The sequence below is a fragment of the Babylonia areolata genome, chromosome 1 (assembly GCF_041734735.1).
Source record: "Babylonia areolata isolate BAREFJ2019XMU chromosome 1, ASM4173473v1, whole genome shotgun sequence".
NCBI lineage: Eukaryota > Metazoa > Mollusca > Gastropoda > Neogastropoda > Buccinidae > Babylonia > Babylonia areolata.
Window position 1 is genome coordinate 36,006,803 of NC_134876.1, and position 20,291 is coordinate 36,027,093.

The following is a 20,291-nucleotide window of genomic DNA, read 5'->3' on the forward strand; positions in this document are numbered from 1 at the left end:
GTCTAATAATAGTCATAAACTCTGCCAGCAGTCATCTCAAACTCTGCCTGTTACACAGGCTTATACAAGTAATATTACTCTAAGTTCTATATACCAGAAAGTCTATGTGGTACTTTGAGCTGTCTCACTGAGGACTGAGAGAGGTCTTACCCTTTCCGCTGTCCATGAGATCTTGGAGATATTTAAAGGAACGGGACTGATGCTGAGAGGGCCTGCCAGATTCCTCAATCTCTGAGTACTTCTCAGCAGCAGAGCGCAAGTGGGCAGGAGCTTCACCCCCACCCTGTTTGGGAGTAGGAGGAGGAGGGGCGGAGAAGGAGGAGGAGGCTGGGATGGCACTGATGATGCTGGAGGAGGAAGAGGCATCACTACTGCCCCTGCATGGATGGGGACAGGACAGGCCAGTGATGTGTGCGTACACACACGCAACACATAAACACAGGCAAGGGAAGTGGTGGAAGGTGCAGTGGGAAAGCATGCTCAAACAACACACACACACACACACACACACACACACACACACACACACACACACACACACACAACCACTAAAAAAGCCATCTTTGTGTTAAAAGCTTAATTCACAATTCAGATCTCTAAGTCCAATAATGAAACATGTTACAAGGTTTCACAAAAAACAGATGTTTATAAACAGTTGACCAGGACAAATGTTATTATCTTTATAAATATGTTCAATAACAATTATGAAGAAGAAAAAGAAAAACACATAATACACAAATGATAATACAAGATCCCAGAGAACAAAATGAGTGAGTTCATCAATATAAAAACAGGACAAGTTAAATTTTAAAATGGGTTGTAATCTGATTTTCAAAGAACAGATAAAATGAAGAAAATAAAATATACAAACAGAATGTTACAAAGAAATAACACAATATTAAAAATCGGGTAAAAATAATGAATTGGGTGAAGAAATAAAAAAGCAGAAATATTACACAAAAAAAGAGAAACATTTTTTATACAATGATGCCAACAACCAAGTCCTGATATGAAGAAAGATACATTTTTATCAAAACTCTTCTTGTTCATAACATTTTTTATTAAAACTCTTCTTGTTAATAACCTTCTCTCAAACTCACACACACTTATACACATGCATGCACGCACACACACACACACACACACATATGTATATGCACACACACACACACACACACACACACACACAAACACACGCACACATAACTTAAAATTTACAGAAAAATGTATGAAAGAGTCAGAGAAAGAAACAAAAAGAAACAGAGTAAAACTGAAACAAAACACATATTAAAATCAATACGGGGAAAAAGCAAGAAGAAAAGAATGCCTGAATCAGAGGGTTCAAGGATTAATGTGTGTTTCCATGTCACATCCAAGTGTCATCTATTTATACTAAATGCAACAATTTTCATCAAAGGTTTTGTTCCTAAACTGTCAATATAAACATGCCCATGTACATGTCAGTTTCAGAAATTTTATTCATTTTTTCAAATACCATCTCAATTTTTCTTTCAATCACTAATGGTACTTATTTTCCAATGACAAAAAACAATTCAGTATATAATCATAAAATCATATAATAATAATAAATCAATTTCTAAATGCCTTTCCATGCAAAACATACTCAACTGTGCTCTACAAAGAAACTGATGCTTAAAAACATGCATTTTAGCACTAAAGTGGAAAGAAAACAACCCTTGTGGTACATATATATTTAACAATTTATACTAAACAAGAAAAAGAAGAAGAAATCTAAACAATTCATGTCTAACTCACACACAAAAAATAACCACAACCTTTGATGAAAACATGGCATAAAAAGTAAAATTCAAACAATCCAAAGTGAATTCACTGCTACAAGACCACAAGATCTGTAGTATACTGCAAAACTCACACAAAAATAAAACAATTTTTATACAATAAAGAAAAAAGAATAAAGAGAAAGGGCATAGCTTCATAATAAATAAATACATAACAGAAAGACAAAGAGAAGTAGCCAGACATGCACAAAAAGAAAGAAAAAGCCAAATCCTACCCTGGGGAGAGAGACAGGTTGTGTGTCTGCTGAGACAGTCCATCATGGTAGGTGGTAGGTTTGAAGGGTGCGGGGGTGGGCTGTTGACTGTTGAATGGCTTGGGGGCAGCATTGAAGCTCTGTAAATCACCAACATAAACAAACACATTTAGTCAGAGCATCTGAGGTTAGGCAAAAAAAATGTCCTTGTCACAATACACATGAAGGCATGCAAGCATACACACACAGAGACATGCACACATACACACACAAACACTCACACACAGAGACAAGTTTCAAGTTTCAAGTTTTAATTATCCTTTCACTCCTATTGGAGTATGGAGGATTACTGCAAAATAATATTTTCATGCCCAGAACAAACATTTCCAAATACACAACGTCACATTAAAGTTGAGAAAACACAAATGTCTTTTAACTCAAAAAGTATAGCTAGGCAATATTTGCAAATCTAATCATCTTACTTACAGCTAAACAAACACACACAAACACCAGATGCACTGAGGCCACCTTTCCCATATCCAGTTCATTACAACACTACCCTCCTTATTCCATCCCCCTCTCCCCTCCTCTTTTTTTCCTTTCTTTTTGTAATATCACTCTTGGTGAAAACATATAAAACTGATTAACTACACACACACACACACACACACATTTATTGTTTCCAACTGTTTTGCTTACAACCAATAACCATATATTTACATCCAAAGGTCCCAAATACAATAATGCAGATTTAAATCAAAATGAAAATTTGGAAGCAGACTAGCCACAGAGATAGATCTTTCAAGCCTGTTTCACATGCTGCACAATAGAGAATAGATGCACACATGGACATGTACAGGTCACATTTGTGTCTGCTTCTCTGCTTTCTGATCCACTGGACCTACCTATCTTTCTGACCATAAAAGAGCATACACTCTCTCAAGAACTCTCTGTTCTTCCTTAAACTGTTACCTTCTGAAAATTCCTGTATAGACAACTTACTGAAATCAACCTCATGATTTTTGGGGCAACAATCATTATTATGCTGTGGAGTTTTGAAATAAGGACCCTTTGCTGTTGATATACATTTCATTGATGGTTCTGTTTTCTCTTAGGATAATAAATTAAGGTTTCGGTCAGCTAAACTGTATATAATAAGGTTTTTTGTTTCTTTTCACTAAAATACACATAGAATCATAAAACAATGATGCAACAACATCAGTACAAGATTATATTCTATTTACCTATTCTATATGTAATCAGAGTCCTTGTGAGAATAAAAAAAGGCATTTCATCAACTGAGATTTGAAAGAAACAAAGCAAAACCATCTGTCTTTAATATACAATTTATTTAACAGACATTATGTGGTGGGTGTGACTGTGAGTGTGGGATGGGGGTGGAGGTGGGCGGAGATGTGTCTCCTTTAAAACAGTTACATATATACGGAAAGAGATTATAATGTAGATGCATGTACTGTATGCCCCCTCCCCCCCAGTCCCTCTCCCCCTCCCCACACACACAGAGACTTTTATTCACCAAGAATAATAAAATCACTTAACTTCTTAACAGGGCAATGTCCCTTTTTACAATAAAACAAAAACAAAAAATGTCTTCACCCTCTTATTGTTCCCCTCTCCCTTCCTTCCTTCCATAAAGTGATCACAGTCAATACCTGACTATTCTATCACTGACTGAAAGGGCTGCAGAAGATATATCTAGATTTACGTAGAGTGGATAGGTTTCCTAGCTGAAAAAAACAACAACAACAACAACAATATGTGGGTTTTGAACGGCAGTCTACTACTTTTCGCCCAGCTGCAAGCAACTGGACTAGCCGGCCCCCAGCTCCACTAAGTGTGGAAGCTGGGGGGGAAAAAGAGAAAAAAAAAAGTATCTTCTGGTATTTGTATTTGTATTTCTTTTTATCACATCAGATTTCTCTGTGTGAAACTCGGGCTGCTCTCCCCAGGGAGAGCGCGTCGCTACACTACAGCGCCACCCATTTTTTTGTATTTTTTCCTGCGTGTAGTTTTATTTGTTTTTCCTATCGAAGTGGATTTTTCTACAGAATTTTGTCAGGAACAACCCTTTTGTTGCCGTGGGTTCTTTTACGTGCGCTAAATGCATGTTGCACACGGGCCCTTGGTTTATCGTCTCATCCAAATGACTAGCGTCCAGACCACCACTCAAGGTCTAGTGGAGGGGGAGAAATATCGGCGGCTGAACCGTGATTCGAACCAGCGCACTCAGATTCTCTCGCTTCCAAGGCGGACGTGTTACCTCTAAGCCATCACTCCACAAAGGTGTCGACTGAGCTGGCCTTCAGGGCTCTCTGGGACAAGGCATTCCAATCCTGGATGGTAGGATGTTACATGGGAGGAAAACAGCCTGCCTGTATTTAGTTTACAAAAGATTTGCTCCGGTTGCTCAGTGTGGGTGCCGTGGTGGTGGTGATACCATGTTTGCTTTCAGTGAGTCCATGCTTACATGATTATGCTTGATTTTATAAAGCATGGTCAGTCAGGCTGTTTGGTGGCATAATTGAAGGGAGGACCATCCAATCTTGTAGCATTGCTGATACACTTGAGGTGTTCCGGTAGCGTCTCAGCACAAATCTGGCTGCTCATCTCTGGACTGCCCCGAGGAGATCAATGTCCTGTTGTTGGTAGGGATCCCAGACTGTTGATGAATACTCCAGGATGGGGTGGACAAATGTCTTGTACGCTAGTTCCCTGATGGTCTGGGAACTAATTTTCAGGTTCCTCCTCAAAAAACCCAAGGTCTTGTTTGCTTTGGAGCAGATGTTTTCAATATGCTTTCTCCAGCTCAGGTCTTTTTTTATCATGACTCTTAGATATTTGGTTGAGTCTACCCTCTGTAGTCTGTGGAGCGTATAGTCGTGCTTTTCTGGGTTCCTGCTTTTGGTCATGATCAAGGTGCTGCATTTGTCAGGATGGAAAACCATGTCCCAGCTCTTCTCACTCTTGTTGTAGCTGGGCATGGTCCTGGAGTGCTGCTATTACTTTGTTAATTGCAGTGTCGTCTGCAAACAGCCTTTCTTTCAATAATAAATTCTCAGGCAGGTCTTTAATATAAACTAGGAAGAGGCATGGTCCAGTACTGATCCTTGGGGTACTCCGGAACGCACATCTGTGTAACTGGAGCCGACTCCATTCACTACCACTGCTTGCCTCCGGTTTCAGAGGAAATCCGTGATCCACTCTTTGGTCTGTCCATGAACTCTGTAGTGATGGAGTTTATGCAGGAGTAGGCTGTGGTTGACTTTGTCAAACGCCTTAGCAAAGTCCATGATAAGGACATTTGTCTGTTTTCCCTGCTCTGTGCTTTCCAGGAGCTCGTCAATAAATTCCAGGAGCTGGGTCTCACAAGATTTTCTCTTCCAGAAGCCATGCTGTTCTACCCATCCCTCCCCTGCTGCCACTCACAGAAAAGGGCCATAACTCATGATTCACACATTCCAGCCAGACAAGGTGGCAGGTTGAGAACAGACACAGAGCGCTGATTAGCAGAGCTTGGGGCATGCCAGACTATTTTTGCTGGCAATTTTCTTATCCAAGTTCCATTCTGGTTTCAATCCTTCCCCACTTGCACCAGAAATAAACAGTAATCATCTGCCTTCTTTGCTACTCCATTCCATCTTTAGTATAGCAGCTTAATTAATCAAAATTCACCTCCAAGAAAGGTCTCTTCACTTGTGACTGACAAGGACTGCCTAATGATGGGGATGATTGGATTATTATGATGATGAGCATGGCAGTGACAATTCATAGTACTTTATCTATTTACTGTAAAATATGCTCATTGTTCACAACTCTGTGTGTGTGTGTGTGTGTGTGTGTGTGTGTGTGTGTGTGTGTCTGTGTGTACATATAAAGAAGAAAAAGAAAGTTAATAATTGATTAATAATAACTGTTTATTGCCGCTTTATGTAGCTCTTTCATTCACAAATGCAACATTTTGTAAAATACCAACAGATATCTTTATCTACACAATACAAAAGAATAAAGGGAAATATCATACAAGCAGATCATATTTAATTATCATGTTTCACAATGCTTTTATTACATTCAGGCAAAGATCAATACAAATTTATTATACATACACAAGAGAAATGGACAAAAATATGACAGCATGTTTATCTTCATCAGTAGCAAGAATCATACAGTCTTGCAGCTAAAAAGGAAATTTTCTATCTAAAATTACGTTTAAATAACATACTTACCGTGACCCAACTAGTGCAGACTCCAGCAGGGGTCTGACATTCCTGCCTGTGCAAACTACTATCCGCCTATGCAGAGAAAACGAAACTACGGCCGATAACCTCCCGGAAGTAGGTAACCTCCCTTTTGTCCTGCTGGTTATCGCCCTCTTTTGACGGCAATATGCCATCACCAGCGCAGCGAGCAGGGAGAACAGGAAGCAGGGAGGACGGGAGGGTCTTAAATTAGGGTCACGGTAAGTATGTTATTTAAACGTAATTTTAGATAGAAAATTTCCTTTTAATTACACATACTTAACCGTGACCCAACTAGTGCAGAATAGCGCGACAAGGTGGAGGGCTCGCCTGTTCTACTGTCTGTGTGCTGTGATGGCCTGTTGTGCAACTATCACAGAAGCGATGCCTCTTAAGCCATCATCCCGTAGGCGTGCGACGTCTCTCTGGTAGAAGTCGATGAGCCATCATCCCTAAAGTGATAGATGTCTCTCAAGTAGAATTCGACGAAAGTAGAGTGTACTGTATCACCTACGGCTATTGGTGCAGGCAAAGAAGACAGAGGTCCCCAGCTGTATTATGGGGGAGGTCTATGGATCACAGCTGTGCTGATAAATGTAGGGCAAAGAAAATCGGGTCGGTGGGTTGAATCCACACTTTACTGAGAGCCCTTCGAAACAAAGGAAGGGAGGGAAACACATACCCTTATAGGATTGTCTCATTTGAGCGTGGCTGAGCGTCAATGCAAAGAGGTGCACATGTGGTTTGATCTGATGATTCCACATCGGGTGTGGGCCGATAGTGGAAGTGATTTTTGTTTTTGAAGGAAACTGAAATGAAATGAAATGAAAATATGGTGCTTAGAGCCTCGCCGACCACTAAGGCCATCTCAAGGCTATCGCCGCATCAATAACTACTACAAGGATAAAAAAAACAAAACAATTAAAACGAGTCACCACTTCAAACTTTCCACTCCAAAGTTAAAAAAAACTTCCATAGTTTAAAACCTTCAAATCTGGTTAAAAAGGTTCACTTCTTTTAAGAAGTCCATCAGCGCCCACGGAGGGACATCACGAAACAAAGTCTTCAAAGAAACCGCCGTGTAATGTCTGCGTCTAACGTCATGCAGATCCCAACAGTCAAGGAGCACGTGTTTCACGGTGAGAGGCTCGTCACAGGGAATGCATCGAGGGGCCTCCTCCCCCTTCAACAAGTAAGAATGAGTAAAAAAAGTGTGCCCCGCACGCAGTCTGCACAGCACAGATTCCTCCTTTCTGTTCTTCACCCCCGAAGGGAGGGTCTCTTTTAGGTCCGGACGGATCTGGAAGAGCTTGTTGTCCTCGTATCCTTTCTTCATTGCAAGAGTAAAAGTTTCATAAAATTCCAGCAGTTTGGGATGAGTGATATTCCTGCAGGCTATCGCCTCCAGGGCTGACAAGGAGTCGGAAAAGATCATGAATCTCTTTTGTTTCGAAGAGAGAACCATTTTTACCGCCAGAACCAGTGCGGTCAGTTCCGCAGTGTACACCGAGCTGTCAGACAGGATGTGTTCCGTTGAGGGCCGGTCAGGAAAGGCGGGACAGAACGCAGATGAGGCGACTCCGTCCTCTGACTTGGAACCGTCAGTGAAGATGCTTTGAAAAGTGGGGAATTTGTGGCAGTTCCGAAAAGTAAGTTCTGTAGGCCAGAGAACTGGTAGTGTCCTTACGGTACAAGTTTGGGTTGTCTGTAAATTTCTTATCGAAAGGGTTGTTGAATACAGCGTCGTAAGCAGGGTTTGTAGGTTCAGAGAACAATTTCAAATAATAATTCAGGGTCAGCTTCAGTCTGCGGATGGAAAGAGGCGGTTCCCCCGCCTCTGCGTACAGGCTGTGCACAGGGGTGGTGCGGAAAGCACCTAAGCTGAGTCGGAGCCCTTGGTGGTGTACAGGGTCCAACAGTTTCAGGTAAGATGGTCTGGCCGAGCCGTATACTACACTTCCATAATCCAGTTTGGACTGGACCAGGGCTCTGTAGAGGTGCAAGAGAGTTCTCTTATCAGCACCCCAGTTCGTGTGAGCCACAACTCGGATGATGTTCAGGGCTTTTAGGCAAGATATTTTCAGCTGTTTAATATGGCTGAGGAAGTTCAGCTTCTGATCAAAGACGACCCCTAAGAATCTGGCTTCCTTGACCGCCGGGATGGTGGATGTTCCCAGACGGATTTCAGGGTCCGGATAGAACTGGCGAAAATTATGAAAATGGATGCATTCAGTTTTGGAGGACGAAAATGTGAAGCCATTCTCCTCTGCCCAACACTGGATTTTGTTGACGCAGAGCTGAAGCCGTCGCTGGATGCTGGCGTATGTGCTGCCAGTTGCATATAAGGCAAAATCATCCATGAACAGCGAGCTGTCCGATCCCTTCTGAACGGATTGAACGATGTCATTAATTTTGATGCTGAAAAGAGCCGGCGACAGGATGCTCCCTTGCGGGACACCCAGCTCCTGCTCGTGAATGTCGGACAGGGTGGTGCCGAGTCTCACCTGGAATTGTCTGTCTTGTAAAAAATTGTGGATGAACTGAGGCAGGTGTCCTCGGAAGCCGAGCTTGTGCAAGTCCAAGAGAATACCAAATTTCCACGTGGTATCGTAAGCTTTCTCCAAGTAAAAAAATATGGCCACCACATGTTGTTTGTTTACGAAGGCATTTCTTACAGTGGTTTCCAGACGAACCAGACGGTCAACGGTAGAGCGATGCTTGCGGAAACCGCACTGTTCTTTCGCCAGAAGGCCATCGGTCTCTAGTTTCCACATCAGTCTACCGTTGACCATCTTCTCCATCAGTTTGCAGATGCAGCTGGTCAGTGCAATTGGGCGGTAGTTGGAGGGGTTTGAGGGGTCTTTTCCTGGTTTCGGCAGCGGGATTATGAGGGCTTTCCGCCTGGAGGGTGGAAAAAAGCCTGTGACCCAGATGTGGTTATAAACTTTAAGCAGGGTGTCCAGACAGGTTTGGGGAAGGTGCTTTAAGAGTTTATAATGGACCTCGTCCATTCCTGGACAGGAATCCGTACAGGTCTGAAGGGCAGATTTAAGTTCGTTCATTGTGAAAGGAAGGTTGTAATTCCCTGTGTTGTCGGAAAAGAAGTTACATGGTGTTTTTTCTGACAGGTTTTTGGTTTTAAGAAACCGAGCAGATTTGTTAGCAGATCTCGAGTTCTGTTCAATTGTGGAGGCAAGCAAATTGGCAACTGCTTTCTTCTCTGTGACCAGAGCGTCTGAAAGTTTAAGATGATGAAAGGTTGGGCATACGTTTTTGCCCTTAATTCTTTTTAAAACCCTCCACACTTTCTTCTTGGGTGTGTTGGAGGTTAAGGAAGAGCAAAAATCTCTCCATGACTTCCTCTGGCTCTTTTTAAAAACATACCTGGCTTTCGCCCTCAGCTGTTGATGGGTTCGAACGCTATCGGTCTCCGCTCTCCGAAAGACGCGTCGCTGCGCTCTCTTCCGAGACTTGCGGGCCTCCCGACATTCCGCGTTGAACCAGGGCGTTCTAGGGACCTGAGGCTTGGAGGTAGACGATGGGACTGCTGCTTTGGCGCAATCTAAAACGATCCGAGTCAGAGTGTCAGGAGGGTCCTTGCTTTTCAATACTGTTTCTTCCTGCAGCTCCGCTCTTATCTTCTTGGTAAAAAAAACTCCAGTCTGCTTTGTCACAGTTCAGGCGGTCAGGCAGAGAGTCACCTTCTCCATCTGTGGGGCGGAGGACGACAGGAAAGTGGTCACTCCCGTGCAGATCGTCGTGCACTTTCCACTCGTAGTCCAGGACCAATGATGGATCGCAGACCGACAGATCTAAACACGAGAGCTTTCCAGAGGACAGATGAAGGTAAGTGGGAGACTTGTCGTTAAGACAGCACAAGTCCATGTCGGAAAGAAGGTTTTCCAAGAGAAGACCTCGGGCTGATGTCATCTCACTTCCCCAGAGCGGGGAGTGTCCATTGAAGTCGCCCAACAGTAAAAACGGACGTGGGAGCTGGTCGACCAGGTTCATGAGGTCCTGCCTCAGAACACGGACGGAAGGAGGAAGGTAGAGAGAGCAGACAGTGATGGTTTTCTCAAGTGTGACTCTCACTGCCACCGCCTGTAAAGGGGTCCTTAAAAGAACTGTACTGTATAAAAGGGACTTGTGAATAAAAAGAGCGACACCTCCCGTCAATCCCTCTTGCTTCGGTTGAGCGGGTTTAAAAACTGAGTTAAAATCAGAGAGAGATAAAACCTTGCCATCTCTTTGCAGAGTCTCCTGCAGCGCCAGCACTGAAGGTTTCAAAGCACGACAAAGCAGCTGGAGTTCCTGAAAATTGGCGTAGAAACCCCGGATGTTCCAGTGGATCACTGCCATTAAAAAGGTTAAAAAAAATAAAGCAGCAGCCTATTCCATCGCTACCCCCTGCTCCTCTGCTTGCGGTGGCTCAAGGTCGGCCAGGATGGAGTATTTATTTTTACAAATTACTTTTTCGGATTCCGAGCGAGTCGGAATATCCACGACCTCGGCCCCTCCCGATCCCGCCGAGGCCGCAACCCTCCCCTCCTTGAGTTTTGGAGGTACGGGGGGTTTCCGGCCACTTCCGCCAGCCCGAGGGCCAGGCAGACGAGAGGCGGGGTGAGGGGTGCCGGGGGGTGGGGTGGGGCAGGAGGCGGACAACGTGCCTCGCCCGAGGTTTTCCGCTCCCGCCCAGCAGCCCCTGAGGACTGCCGCACAGGATTGGAAGGGGTGGACACAGCGCCTCCACCCAAGGCCAACGGTTCCGACGAGGTGGGTAAGTCGTCCGTCTGCGTCCCTGTGGACTTCGTCTGGACCGCGACGTCCACCGTCCTGGGTCTGACGACAGAGGCGTACGACACCTTAGGCGACGCGGCCTCCACCTGTTTCTTTGCCTCAAAGAAGGATAACTTCTTTTCTGTCTTGACCTTCTGGATTTGTTTTTCTTTTTTCCAGGCGGGGCAGTCCTTCGATGAGGACGGGTGGCCACCTCCGCAGTTCGCACACCGGGCTGCACTGACGCAAATCGCCCTGGTGCACCGCCTTCGAACAGGTGCCACACGCCTCTTCCTCCTTACATCGGTCTCTCACGTGTCCGAATTTCTGGCATTTAAAACATCTCAGAGGGGACGGCACATATAGGCTTACACTAACTATCAGGTATCCGACCCGAATGTCCTTGGGGACATCCGGGCAGCAGAAGGTGAGGAAGAAAGTGTTGGTCGGGACTCTGTCCGACCCCTTCCTCACCGTCACCCTGTACACGTCGGTCACTCCCTGAGAGGACAGCTCGCTCTTGATTTCAGCCTCAGACACACCTTTCAACTCCGGGCATCTGATGACCCCCTTTGAGCAGTTGAGACCTTTGTGAGGGGAAACCTTCACCGCCCTATCCACGAAAGTGGTCGCCTTGAGAAGGAGCTGTGTCTGCCTTTTGGACTCTGTCTGAACTAAAAATGCTCCGCTCCTCAGCCTCTTGATGGATTTCAGCGATCCTGCCAGACACTGAAAGCCCTTCTGGATAGCGAAGGGGCTGAGAGCCGACAAGGGCTTGTCATCATCAGCGCCCTCCATCACAAGCCACGATGGCCAAAATCCAGAGGTCTCAACGACCTCCGAATCGGAGTCTGAGTCGTCCGTTCCCTGCCGCCGTCTTTTTCCAGAGTTAGGGGTGTGTGATTTTTTGGAAGTCATGTTGAAAAAAATGTAAATTCATCCCTCCCTTACCCACCCACCATGGGGTCCAACTTAGGGGCCAGGGTCAAGGGAACACCAGCTTGACCCCTTCCAGGTTTCGGGAAGGATATACGACCAACAGTCTAGCTCCAACGTGTTCCCCCCCGATCATGCCCAGCTCCCGGGGACAGAGAACCGAGCACTACGGGGGTTATCTTCGCTAGCCACTAAACTGCCAGTCTTGACCCAGCCCCACGAAGGGGTAGCCGATTGACACACACGGGCCAATGTGTGCCGCCTGTCTTAGGAGAGGTCCGAGCCAAAGGGATGTGTTGAGAGCAGCGTGCTCTCTCAATCCCCAGGATCTCATTCCCCTCCATCACAGGTCGCGCCGCACGGCAAACACGGTGGGCCTGAAGAAGGCCGCAGAGAAAAAAGAATGTGGAAAAGAAGGCTTGATGGGGAGCTGAGGACAGAAAAGAGGCGGTAAAAAGAAGAATAGAGAACAGCGAAAGGGACAGTGGGTCACGTTTAGTTTGGGCCTCACTCATGACCTGTTCGGCATGGGAAGCCCTATCAGGGGCATCAGTACAAAACCACCACTTATTCAGCCCTAACAGCTACGATGGCTATGTAGGCTGTCAATTAAGACCTGGGACCAGAGCACCAAACCCCAAGAAGCACTGATGCCCCCGCCGACATAGCTCGCTCGATCACTGGCCACTAAGCCTCCTGACCACGACAAGGTAGTGACCCTCCCGGGAGTGGGTCAAGAGAACACCAGCCTGACCCCCTCCAGGTTTCAGGAGGTTGAAGGAAACTGTGGCACGAGACAGAGGTAGGTCGCCATGTTGGGCTTGCCTTAGGCATGACAGCCAGATCTGTAGAGCTCCTCCATGCGAGCTGACAGGCAATGGGTGCTCCCCCCACTACTTTTTTGTCATTGCCAAAAAATGACAGCACTGGTATGTTGCCTATGCATAGAATGGCAGACATTTGGCAACAAAAGACTTGATGTCCCTGGTGTCTCTGGGACAGGGTTGTGTAATTGCCCAGGTAGGTATCATCACGAAGGGGCTTACGGAAGGCTTGGTGGCTTCTCTACCTGAGTGTGGCATGTTGGAGCCACCTGCAGAAAGTTGTCAGCGGTCAATGGCTGGGTTGGATCAGGCTGTGGAAGTGCATTTCATGTGCCCACAGGTCACCGAGTCTCATTCTGTGGTGGAATACCAAATGGAAGAGGGTTTCCATAGGGAAAATTTTTTGCTGAAGGTTCTGTAGTGAGAAAGGGGACCAGATCCATGACAGGCCTCTGGCTGTGTGTGGTGCACACTGAGTCTGGGATGGCTCTGGTAAGTGGCTCAAGATGTGTTGTACTGGCTATTTACATCAAAGCACTGATCTGACATACGTTTCCAGTATGGCCAACTGCAAAGTGAGAGCTGTATTATCAGTGGTTTCTTAATTGCAAAGGGAAATCATTTGCAGCTTAGCCTTTCATGAATGGCTGTGTCTCTCAGACTAGAAGTGAAATTGCACTGGGACTTTGTGCTGTAGCCTTGGGCCTAACTATCCACTGAGATCCGTCCTAAGGCCCTCTTGATCGAGGGACCGGGGATGCAACTTAGGCAAAACACTCTCTACTGGAAATTGTATAATCGAATTCCAGCCCAAATAGTTGGACAGCAGTTGCCTCCTCTGCTGTTCTGATGGTGACTGTCATACACGACTAATTATCATATATTGTTCCTAGGAGGACACCAATCAGCATGGGTAAATCAGGAAACAGCTGCTGTGTGCTTGAGGGATGAAGGTGTCCACCATGCAGGTTATGTTGCAATGTAAGGGAGCAGGAAAGAGTTGACGGGGTCTTGTGGTGCAACCATGTGTCTGAAAGACATGGTGCTTGCGTCCGAAGTGACAACAAAGTCATCCTCTGACAGGCCCTTGACTGAAGGCTGGGGCTCCATTATGGGATAGCCTGCCTAGGCTAGAAACCCCTGGAAGTGTCTCATTGGAAAGACAGTGCTTGAGTAGGAATGGCCATCTGTAACCACAGCAGTGGTTGTGTGTTGAGGCTGAAAGGATCGGGCAGGGAAGACCAAGTGCAGAAAGTGCTTTCAAATGCCAATTGTTAGGGACGTTGATGCTGGATCTCTGTTCAAGCAAGGTGATGGGGCGAACTGATGTGCTTGAAAGCGGCATCTGCCGTGCTGGTATGAGTGGGCAGTAAGGTACACCCCTGTGGCTCATGGACGGTTCGTTGTGCTCTGTGAAACGCATCTGTCCTAGTCAATATGCCTTTCTCCCAAATGTAGAGGAAAACAATTATGACCCAGGCCTTCTGCTACTAGAGAGGAGTGGAAGAGATGGGCTTAGGGTGATTGTCTTCTGCCCAGTGGGCAGTTTTTTGGGTCCACTAAAATTTGGGAATCAAAGATTGACACCCCTTCATGGGAAGGCTGGCTAGGATGTAGGGCCCGTGTGGAGCTGTTGTCACAACCACAGTGGTGCAAACCAAAGGTTGTTGTAGGCAAGGGGGGGAAGAAGGGATGCCTTGCAAACTGGGAAGGAATGAAGGGCATGTGTGTCCGGAGTGACACCTCTAAGTTGGACTGCCTCATCCCTCCTTGTGCCAAGTTAGGGCATCTCCAGCCCTATGGTTGACTGTTGTAGGCAAATGAGTTGGGTTGCCTTGTCCCTCCTTGCACCAAGAGAGGGCATTCTTAGGCCTGTGGGTGGGAAGGGGGTGTGTGGGTCTCTAAGGACCAGCCACTACTAAAATGTGAAGGAGCATACATTCAGGCGTGAATGAGGCAGTTTTGTCTGTGAGTGCAGTCGTCCTCCAAAAGCAAGGTAGGGATGAATTTATGAAAATGAATACATACATGTGCAAAGGGATTATAAACATCCATCAACTCAAGTAATGATGTCAGAAATATGCCAAGGACAAGGGATCGAAACACAAGAAATAAGCAGCTGTATAAGCATACGTGTAGCGTGCACAGATAGAGCTAAGTAAATGGGTAAGTGTGCATAATCAATAATGGAAAGGAATCTAAATATGAGATGTACATACACATATGAATAAGTGCAAGTACGTAGGCGCAGAGAGTTCAGGGCATTGTGGACAGATGGCCGCAAATGCAAGTGTGCCTATATTGCTATGTAGGGAATCTCAATGAATAGATGTCAATGAATAGAGATAGAAATATAATTGTACATGTTAATAAGAAAGTTGTCTGAACCTATCCCATAAGCGCACACGCATGTGTATTCTGAGGGATAAGTATACATCTATAAGTGAATAAATGTAGCAAGATATCTCATAGATATATATATGTATATGTGTGTGTACATATATACACATATATATATGTTTATATATATATATATATATATATATATATATATATATATATATATATATATATATATATATATCGTGTTTGTTGATTGTGATGAAAATCAAAAGAACAGAAGGGGAAATATTGTGATTTATTTCCGGTTATTGTGTATCACAAGAAGGGAATGGTAACAGGACTGGTTGCCTGCAGAGGGCTGTGTGCCTGTGTGGCCCAGGGATGAAGAACCCAAAGGTTCAGTCGCCAATAGCCTGAGAAACAGCAAGAAAGGTGCAGTTGCTGTGCAAAGTTGTGTAAAGTCCATGAATGGGCATGAGGACCCAATGAGAATTCAAAGAAACATCGTTGGTGGACAGCACGGGGGGCAGGAGTGACGTGCTGTGTCGGTTACAAATGCGGAGTTGCCTCCCTTGGCACCAATATTCGGCGAAAAGGATGGTGTCTTTAGAGCACATATCCCCCGGTGTGACGTTTCCTCACTGTAGAGGGAGGAGCGTCATGCTGCGTGTGAGAGTCCATGGTTCTATGCCACCTTAATCGATAGTAATAATGTCCCTTAGTGCCGTGGGCATCCCGACCCCAATCGGTCGCCATCGGACGCGAGACGGTGGGGACATGTGGCATGATGGCGCCGTAACCAGACAAGATCGGCCCGAGCACTGCCGAGTGGCAGGATCGAGTTATCAAGAGGCACTCCGACGTGGAATTGCCGATATTAGTCTGGGTAAAAGTGGAGATATGCAGTGGGGCAGAAAAAAAAGCTGGCACTGCTGAAGTTCAATGGGCTGTGCACGCATCTGCTCTGTGCGCAAGGGGTGGAGCAGGCGCTAGGTGTGGCACCAGTGCATAATTGCCGCAGCAAGTTCCCAATGGGTTGCTGGTTGTTTGGTTGAGCAGCTTGCTGAGACGCCATTAGTGGATGGGAAACAGCAGCAACCGGCGGTGTGGCAAATGGGGTCATCACCGCAAAGCTTGAATGGACCGTGCACACACCTGCACTGTTGGCGAGGAGCCGTGCCGGTAAAGGGAAGTAACTGCGGCGGTCACCGGTCAGGGTGCCGAAGCAGGAGTTGTCTCCCTTGGATCGGAAAATCGGACAAGGTGAGGGTGCACACACATGGGCAAGCGTGTCCCCTAGTGGTCCACCTTCCTCCCTACCCCTGGGGAGGGCATCCCTAAGCGCCTCGGTCACCATAGGATCCGAGACGGAAGAGGCATGCCGCGTGGGGGCGCGTGAGCCAATGTCACGGCCGCCGCCACGGACACATCGCACATACGGCCCAGTCTAGTGCGGATCCAAAGCCAGTGTATGGTGTTGTTTTCCAAAGGGGTTATGGCACATTCCAAGTATTTGTAATTAAAGGGGTTATGGCACATTCCATTGTTGACATGGGAAAAGTGATAGAGGAGATCGACTCGGGTGTCCTACTGATTGGCAGGGCCAAGAAACGCAGATCGCGTCGACTTGGTTCGCGAATTGAAAAGGAAAGCATCAATGGCACCACTGACCTGAGTGTGGGGTAACCTACCCCTAGAAGTCGCCGGAGAGGGTGCAGGAGGTGGTGGATGTCTGGAGTCGACCGGAGGAAGCGAAGGAAGTGGGGGAGGCGTCGGTTTGGCATTGTTGAGAGGGCCAGAAATAGAGGGCCCAGAGTGTCCGCGAATCGATTTTGATTGCACCTTAATTTTAGCCCGATATCCCAATCGAACCATATAATTATGTCACCTGGTTCGAGACAAAATTTGACAAAAAACAAGAACGCCAGAGAATCGACGGACAGACAGAAAATACGGAAAAAAAACTTAGCCGTATGGAGAGCACAGGGCAGGAGTCATAATGGCTGCCGGAAAAAAGAGGGCGATAACCAGCGGGACAAAGGGGAGGTTACCTACTTCCGGGAGGTTATCGGCCGTAGTTTCGTTTTCTCCGCATAGGCGGATAGTAGTTTGCACAGGCAGGAATGTCAGACCCCTGCCGGAGTCTGCACTAGTTGGGTCACAGTTAAGTATGTGTAATTAAACAAGAAAACTGAAACACACACACACATACAAAGTGTGTGAGAGTGAGTGAGTGAGTAAGTGAGTGAGAGAGAGAGAAAGAGAGTGTGTGTGCGTGCGTGCGTGCGTGCGTGCGTGCGTGCGTGCGTGCGTGCGTGCGTGCGTGTGAGTGAGAGTGTGTGTGTGTGTGTGTGTGTGTGTGTGTGTGTGTGTGTGCATGTGAGGAAAAGGCATGCAGCATTTTTCTTTAAAGTGAAAACATAGAGAGCAAAAGGACAATGCAGAGAATTATACAATATCTGACATACATGCAAACAGAAAAGAAGAAAGAAAAAGGAAAATAAAAAAAGATATACGAAAAGTGAAAAAGATAAGATGTCTGTCATACCTCTCTGTTTCCCATCACTACCTCCCCCCACTCATCCACTCCATCCCTTCTCCAAATCATTATTTCCTTGCACAAAAGAAAATGGAAAATGCAAAGAATATCATAAACACAGTAACTTATCCTTAAAGTAGCAATTAGCAAATCTATTAGGGTTTAAAAAAAATTCAACCATCCCCAAAATAACATAAAACTTGGATCAATAAGAAAAAAGAAAGAAACAAACACACACACGCACACGCACACACACAGATATATAATATATATATATATATATATATATATAAAGAAGAAAAAAGTTAATAATTAATTAATAATAACTGTTTATTGCTGTTTTCTGTAACTCTTTCATTCACAAGTGCAATATTTTGTAATATACCAACAGATATCATCATCTACACAACACAAAAGAATAAAGAGAAATATCATACAAACAGATCACATTTAATTATCATGCTTCTCAATGCTTTTATTGCATTCAGGCAAAGATCAATACAAATTTTATTATACACACACAAGAGAAATGGACAAGAATCTTGACAGTCTTGCAGCAAAAACAAGAAAACTGAAACACACACACACACATACAAAGTGTGTGTGTGTGTGTGTGTGTGTGTGTTTCTATGTGTGTTTCTGTGTGTGTGTGTGTGTGTGTGTGTGTGTGTGTGTGTGTGTGTGTGTGTGTTTCAGTTTTCTTGTTTTTGCTGCAAGACTGTCAAGATTCTTGCTCTTGATGAAGATAATCATGCTGTCAGATTTTTGTCCATTTCTCTTGTGTGTGTACAAGAAATTGTACACACATGCAAGCACGCGCACACACACACACACACACACACACACGAGTTGTATGAACACATTCTCTAGAAAGCAGTAATTCCAAACAAAGGAACGAAACCAAAAAATCCTTAAAATACAAAGAAAGACAAATAAAGAACTAAGCAATGCCAACCAATTTGGAACGAACAGCCAGCATGCCAACTTGGAAAAACAAAAACAAAGAAACTAAACAAAAAGGAACAAAAACCTTGGTGCTAAGAGAACTCTGAAAAAGAAGACCGATGTTACCATGGTTTAGTCATCTGGGCAATAAGGCATCTTTAACTAGGCTTCAACCCCTTCCACATATTATAAGATCACCAGCAGAGGAGATTCTCACTGACAAGAACAACAACAAATTAGAGCAAGACAACAATGCAAAGCTTTATTACCCTTCCAACATGCACCAGATAATCCCCAGAAGAAAGTTTTGCAAATGAGAATATCAACAAATAAAAACCATACAATGTTCACAAAGGCAAACAGAACAGAAACAGACAGAAAGGAATACACAATCACACAGTTGAGGGCCAGCCAAGATGACAAAACTTGACTCATATGCACCCAGACAGATCCAACCTTCACCTCTACCCTGTCAGCCCCTATCACCCCTCCATTTCCCAACCCCACCCCTCCCAAGATCAGAGTTCTTCCCAGGGTTCTAAGCACACACACACACACAATACATTCACTGTACCCTATGTATTCTGACCTGTCATAAATATTGTATGCGACTTCTCAACTGATTAAGTACTTCCCTCTCCTTTCATTATTCTTTATTGCCCACTCCTTTCTGTGCAGCCCAGCCGAGTTCAAACCATCAATCATTTTCATTTTTAATTAATAATGAATGTCTCCCTTACCAATTGTTTCCCTCCTCCACTTCCACATCCCATGTATGTGGGTGTGTGTGCACACACCTCTGAACCTCTTTTCTTTCTCTCTTGTTCAAAAAGACATACATTCTTCAACAAATACATCAAACAGGAAATAAGGAGGGAACACAAAACTCAACAGACACTCAGTGGAAACCTGGCTCTCACCTGGGCAGAGTTATAACTGCCAGCATTCTGTAAGGTGGCAGCACTGACCGATGGTGGAGAGAAGGTCTCATAGCTTCCCTCCCCTCTCTGTGGGGCCCCTCCTCTGCACACACACACACACACACACACACACACACACACACACACACACACATCATACTTTATATTAATGTTTTCATACCAATAAAAAATTTTAAAAAAACGTTTTTCATCCCCTCCTTCAAAATTTCAAGACATGTTACTCTTCTCATATTTGAAAACATTGTGTGTCACCATCTGTCTGCTCCAACAATATCATCTTTACTGTTTGTTTTCAAAACAGAAAAAAAAAGTTAGGGGATGGGATGCTCACTCTCAATGGAAGTTTATCATATGCTTTTTTTCCCTTCTTTTTTTTCAAATGCAGATGACAAAATCACCATTTGTATTGACTTCTTTTCACACTCTCATTTGCCTCAATAGTTTGTTTGTTTTTTGTGGACTCAGTTGCATGCAGCTCATGGAGCATAATCTTTTCATTTTCTTTTTTCTTTTTTTTCTTTTTTAACATTGGTGCTTCTCATGAACTTCTTCACTGGCCCACAAAAACAAAACAAAAAAACCCCAACAAAATAACCCACAAAAAAACAAAACAAAACAAGAAGACAATACAAAATAAAAAGAGGAAAAATAAATGAACAAACATACATGCCTACAACATGTCTGTCTGATTTCATATACATATCGTTGTATCTTTTT

At 44.9% G+C, this 20,291-nt stretch overlaps 1 protein-coding gene across 8 annotated transcripts in view; it reads right to left on the bottom strand.

Annotated features, from left to right (window-relative positions):
• LOC143282285 (PDZ and LIM domain protein 7-like) overlaps positions 1-20,291 on the bottom strand; it is a 126,197-nt gene that overhangs the window by 41,427 nt on the left and 64,479 nt on the right. For 5 of the 8 annotated variants that reach the window (XM_076587888.1, XM_076587908.1, XM_076587934.1 and 2 more), the window contains 4 exons: positions 19,554-19,656; positions 18,719-18,736; positions 2,036-2,154; positions 151-377 (listed from right to left, as the gene is read on the bottom strand). In XM_076587888.1, the coding sequence (XP_076444003.1) occupies positions 151-377; positions 2,036-2,154; positions 18,719-18,736; positions 19,554-19,656 (467 nt within the window). The remainder of the gene's footprint in view (positions 1-150; positions 378-2,035; positions 2,155-18,718; positions 18,737-19,553; positions 19,657-20,291) is intronic. The other 3 variants (XM_076587901.1, XM_076587914.1, XM_076587927.1) reach the window with 1 other exon arrangement.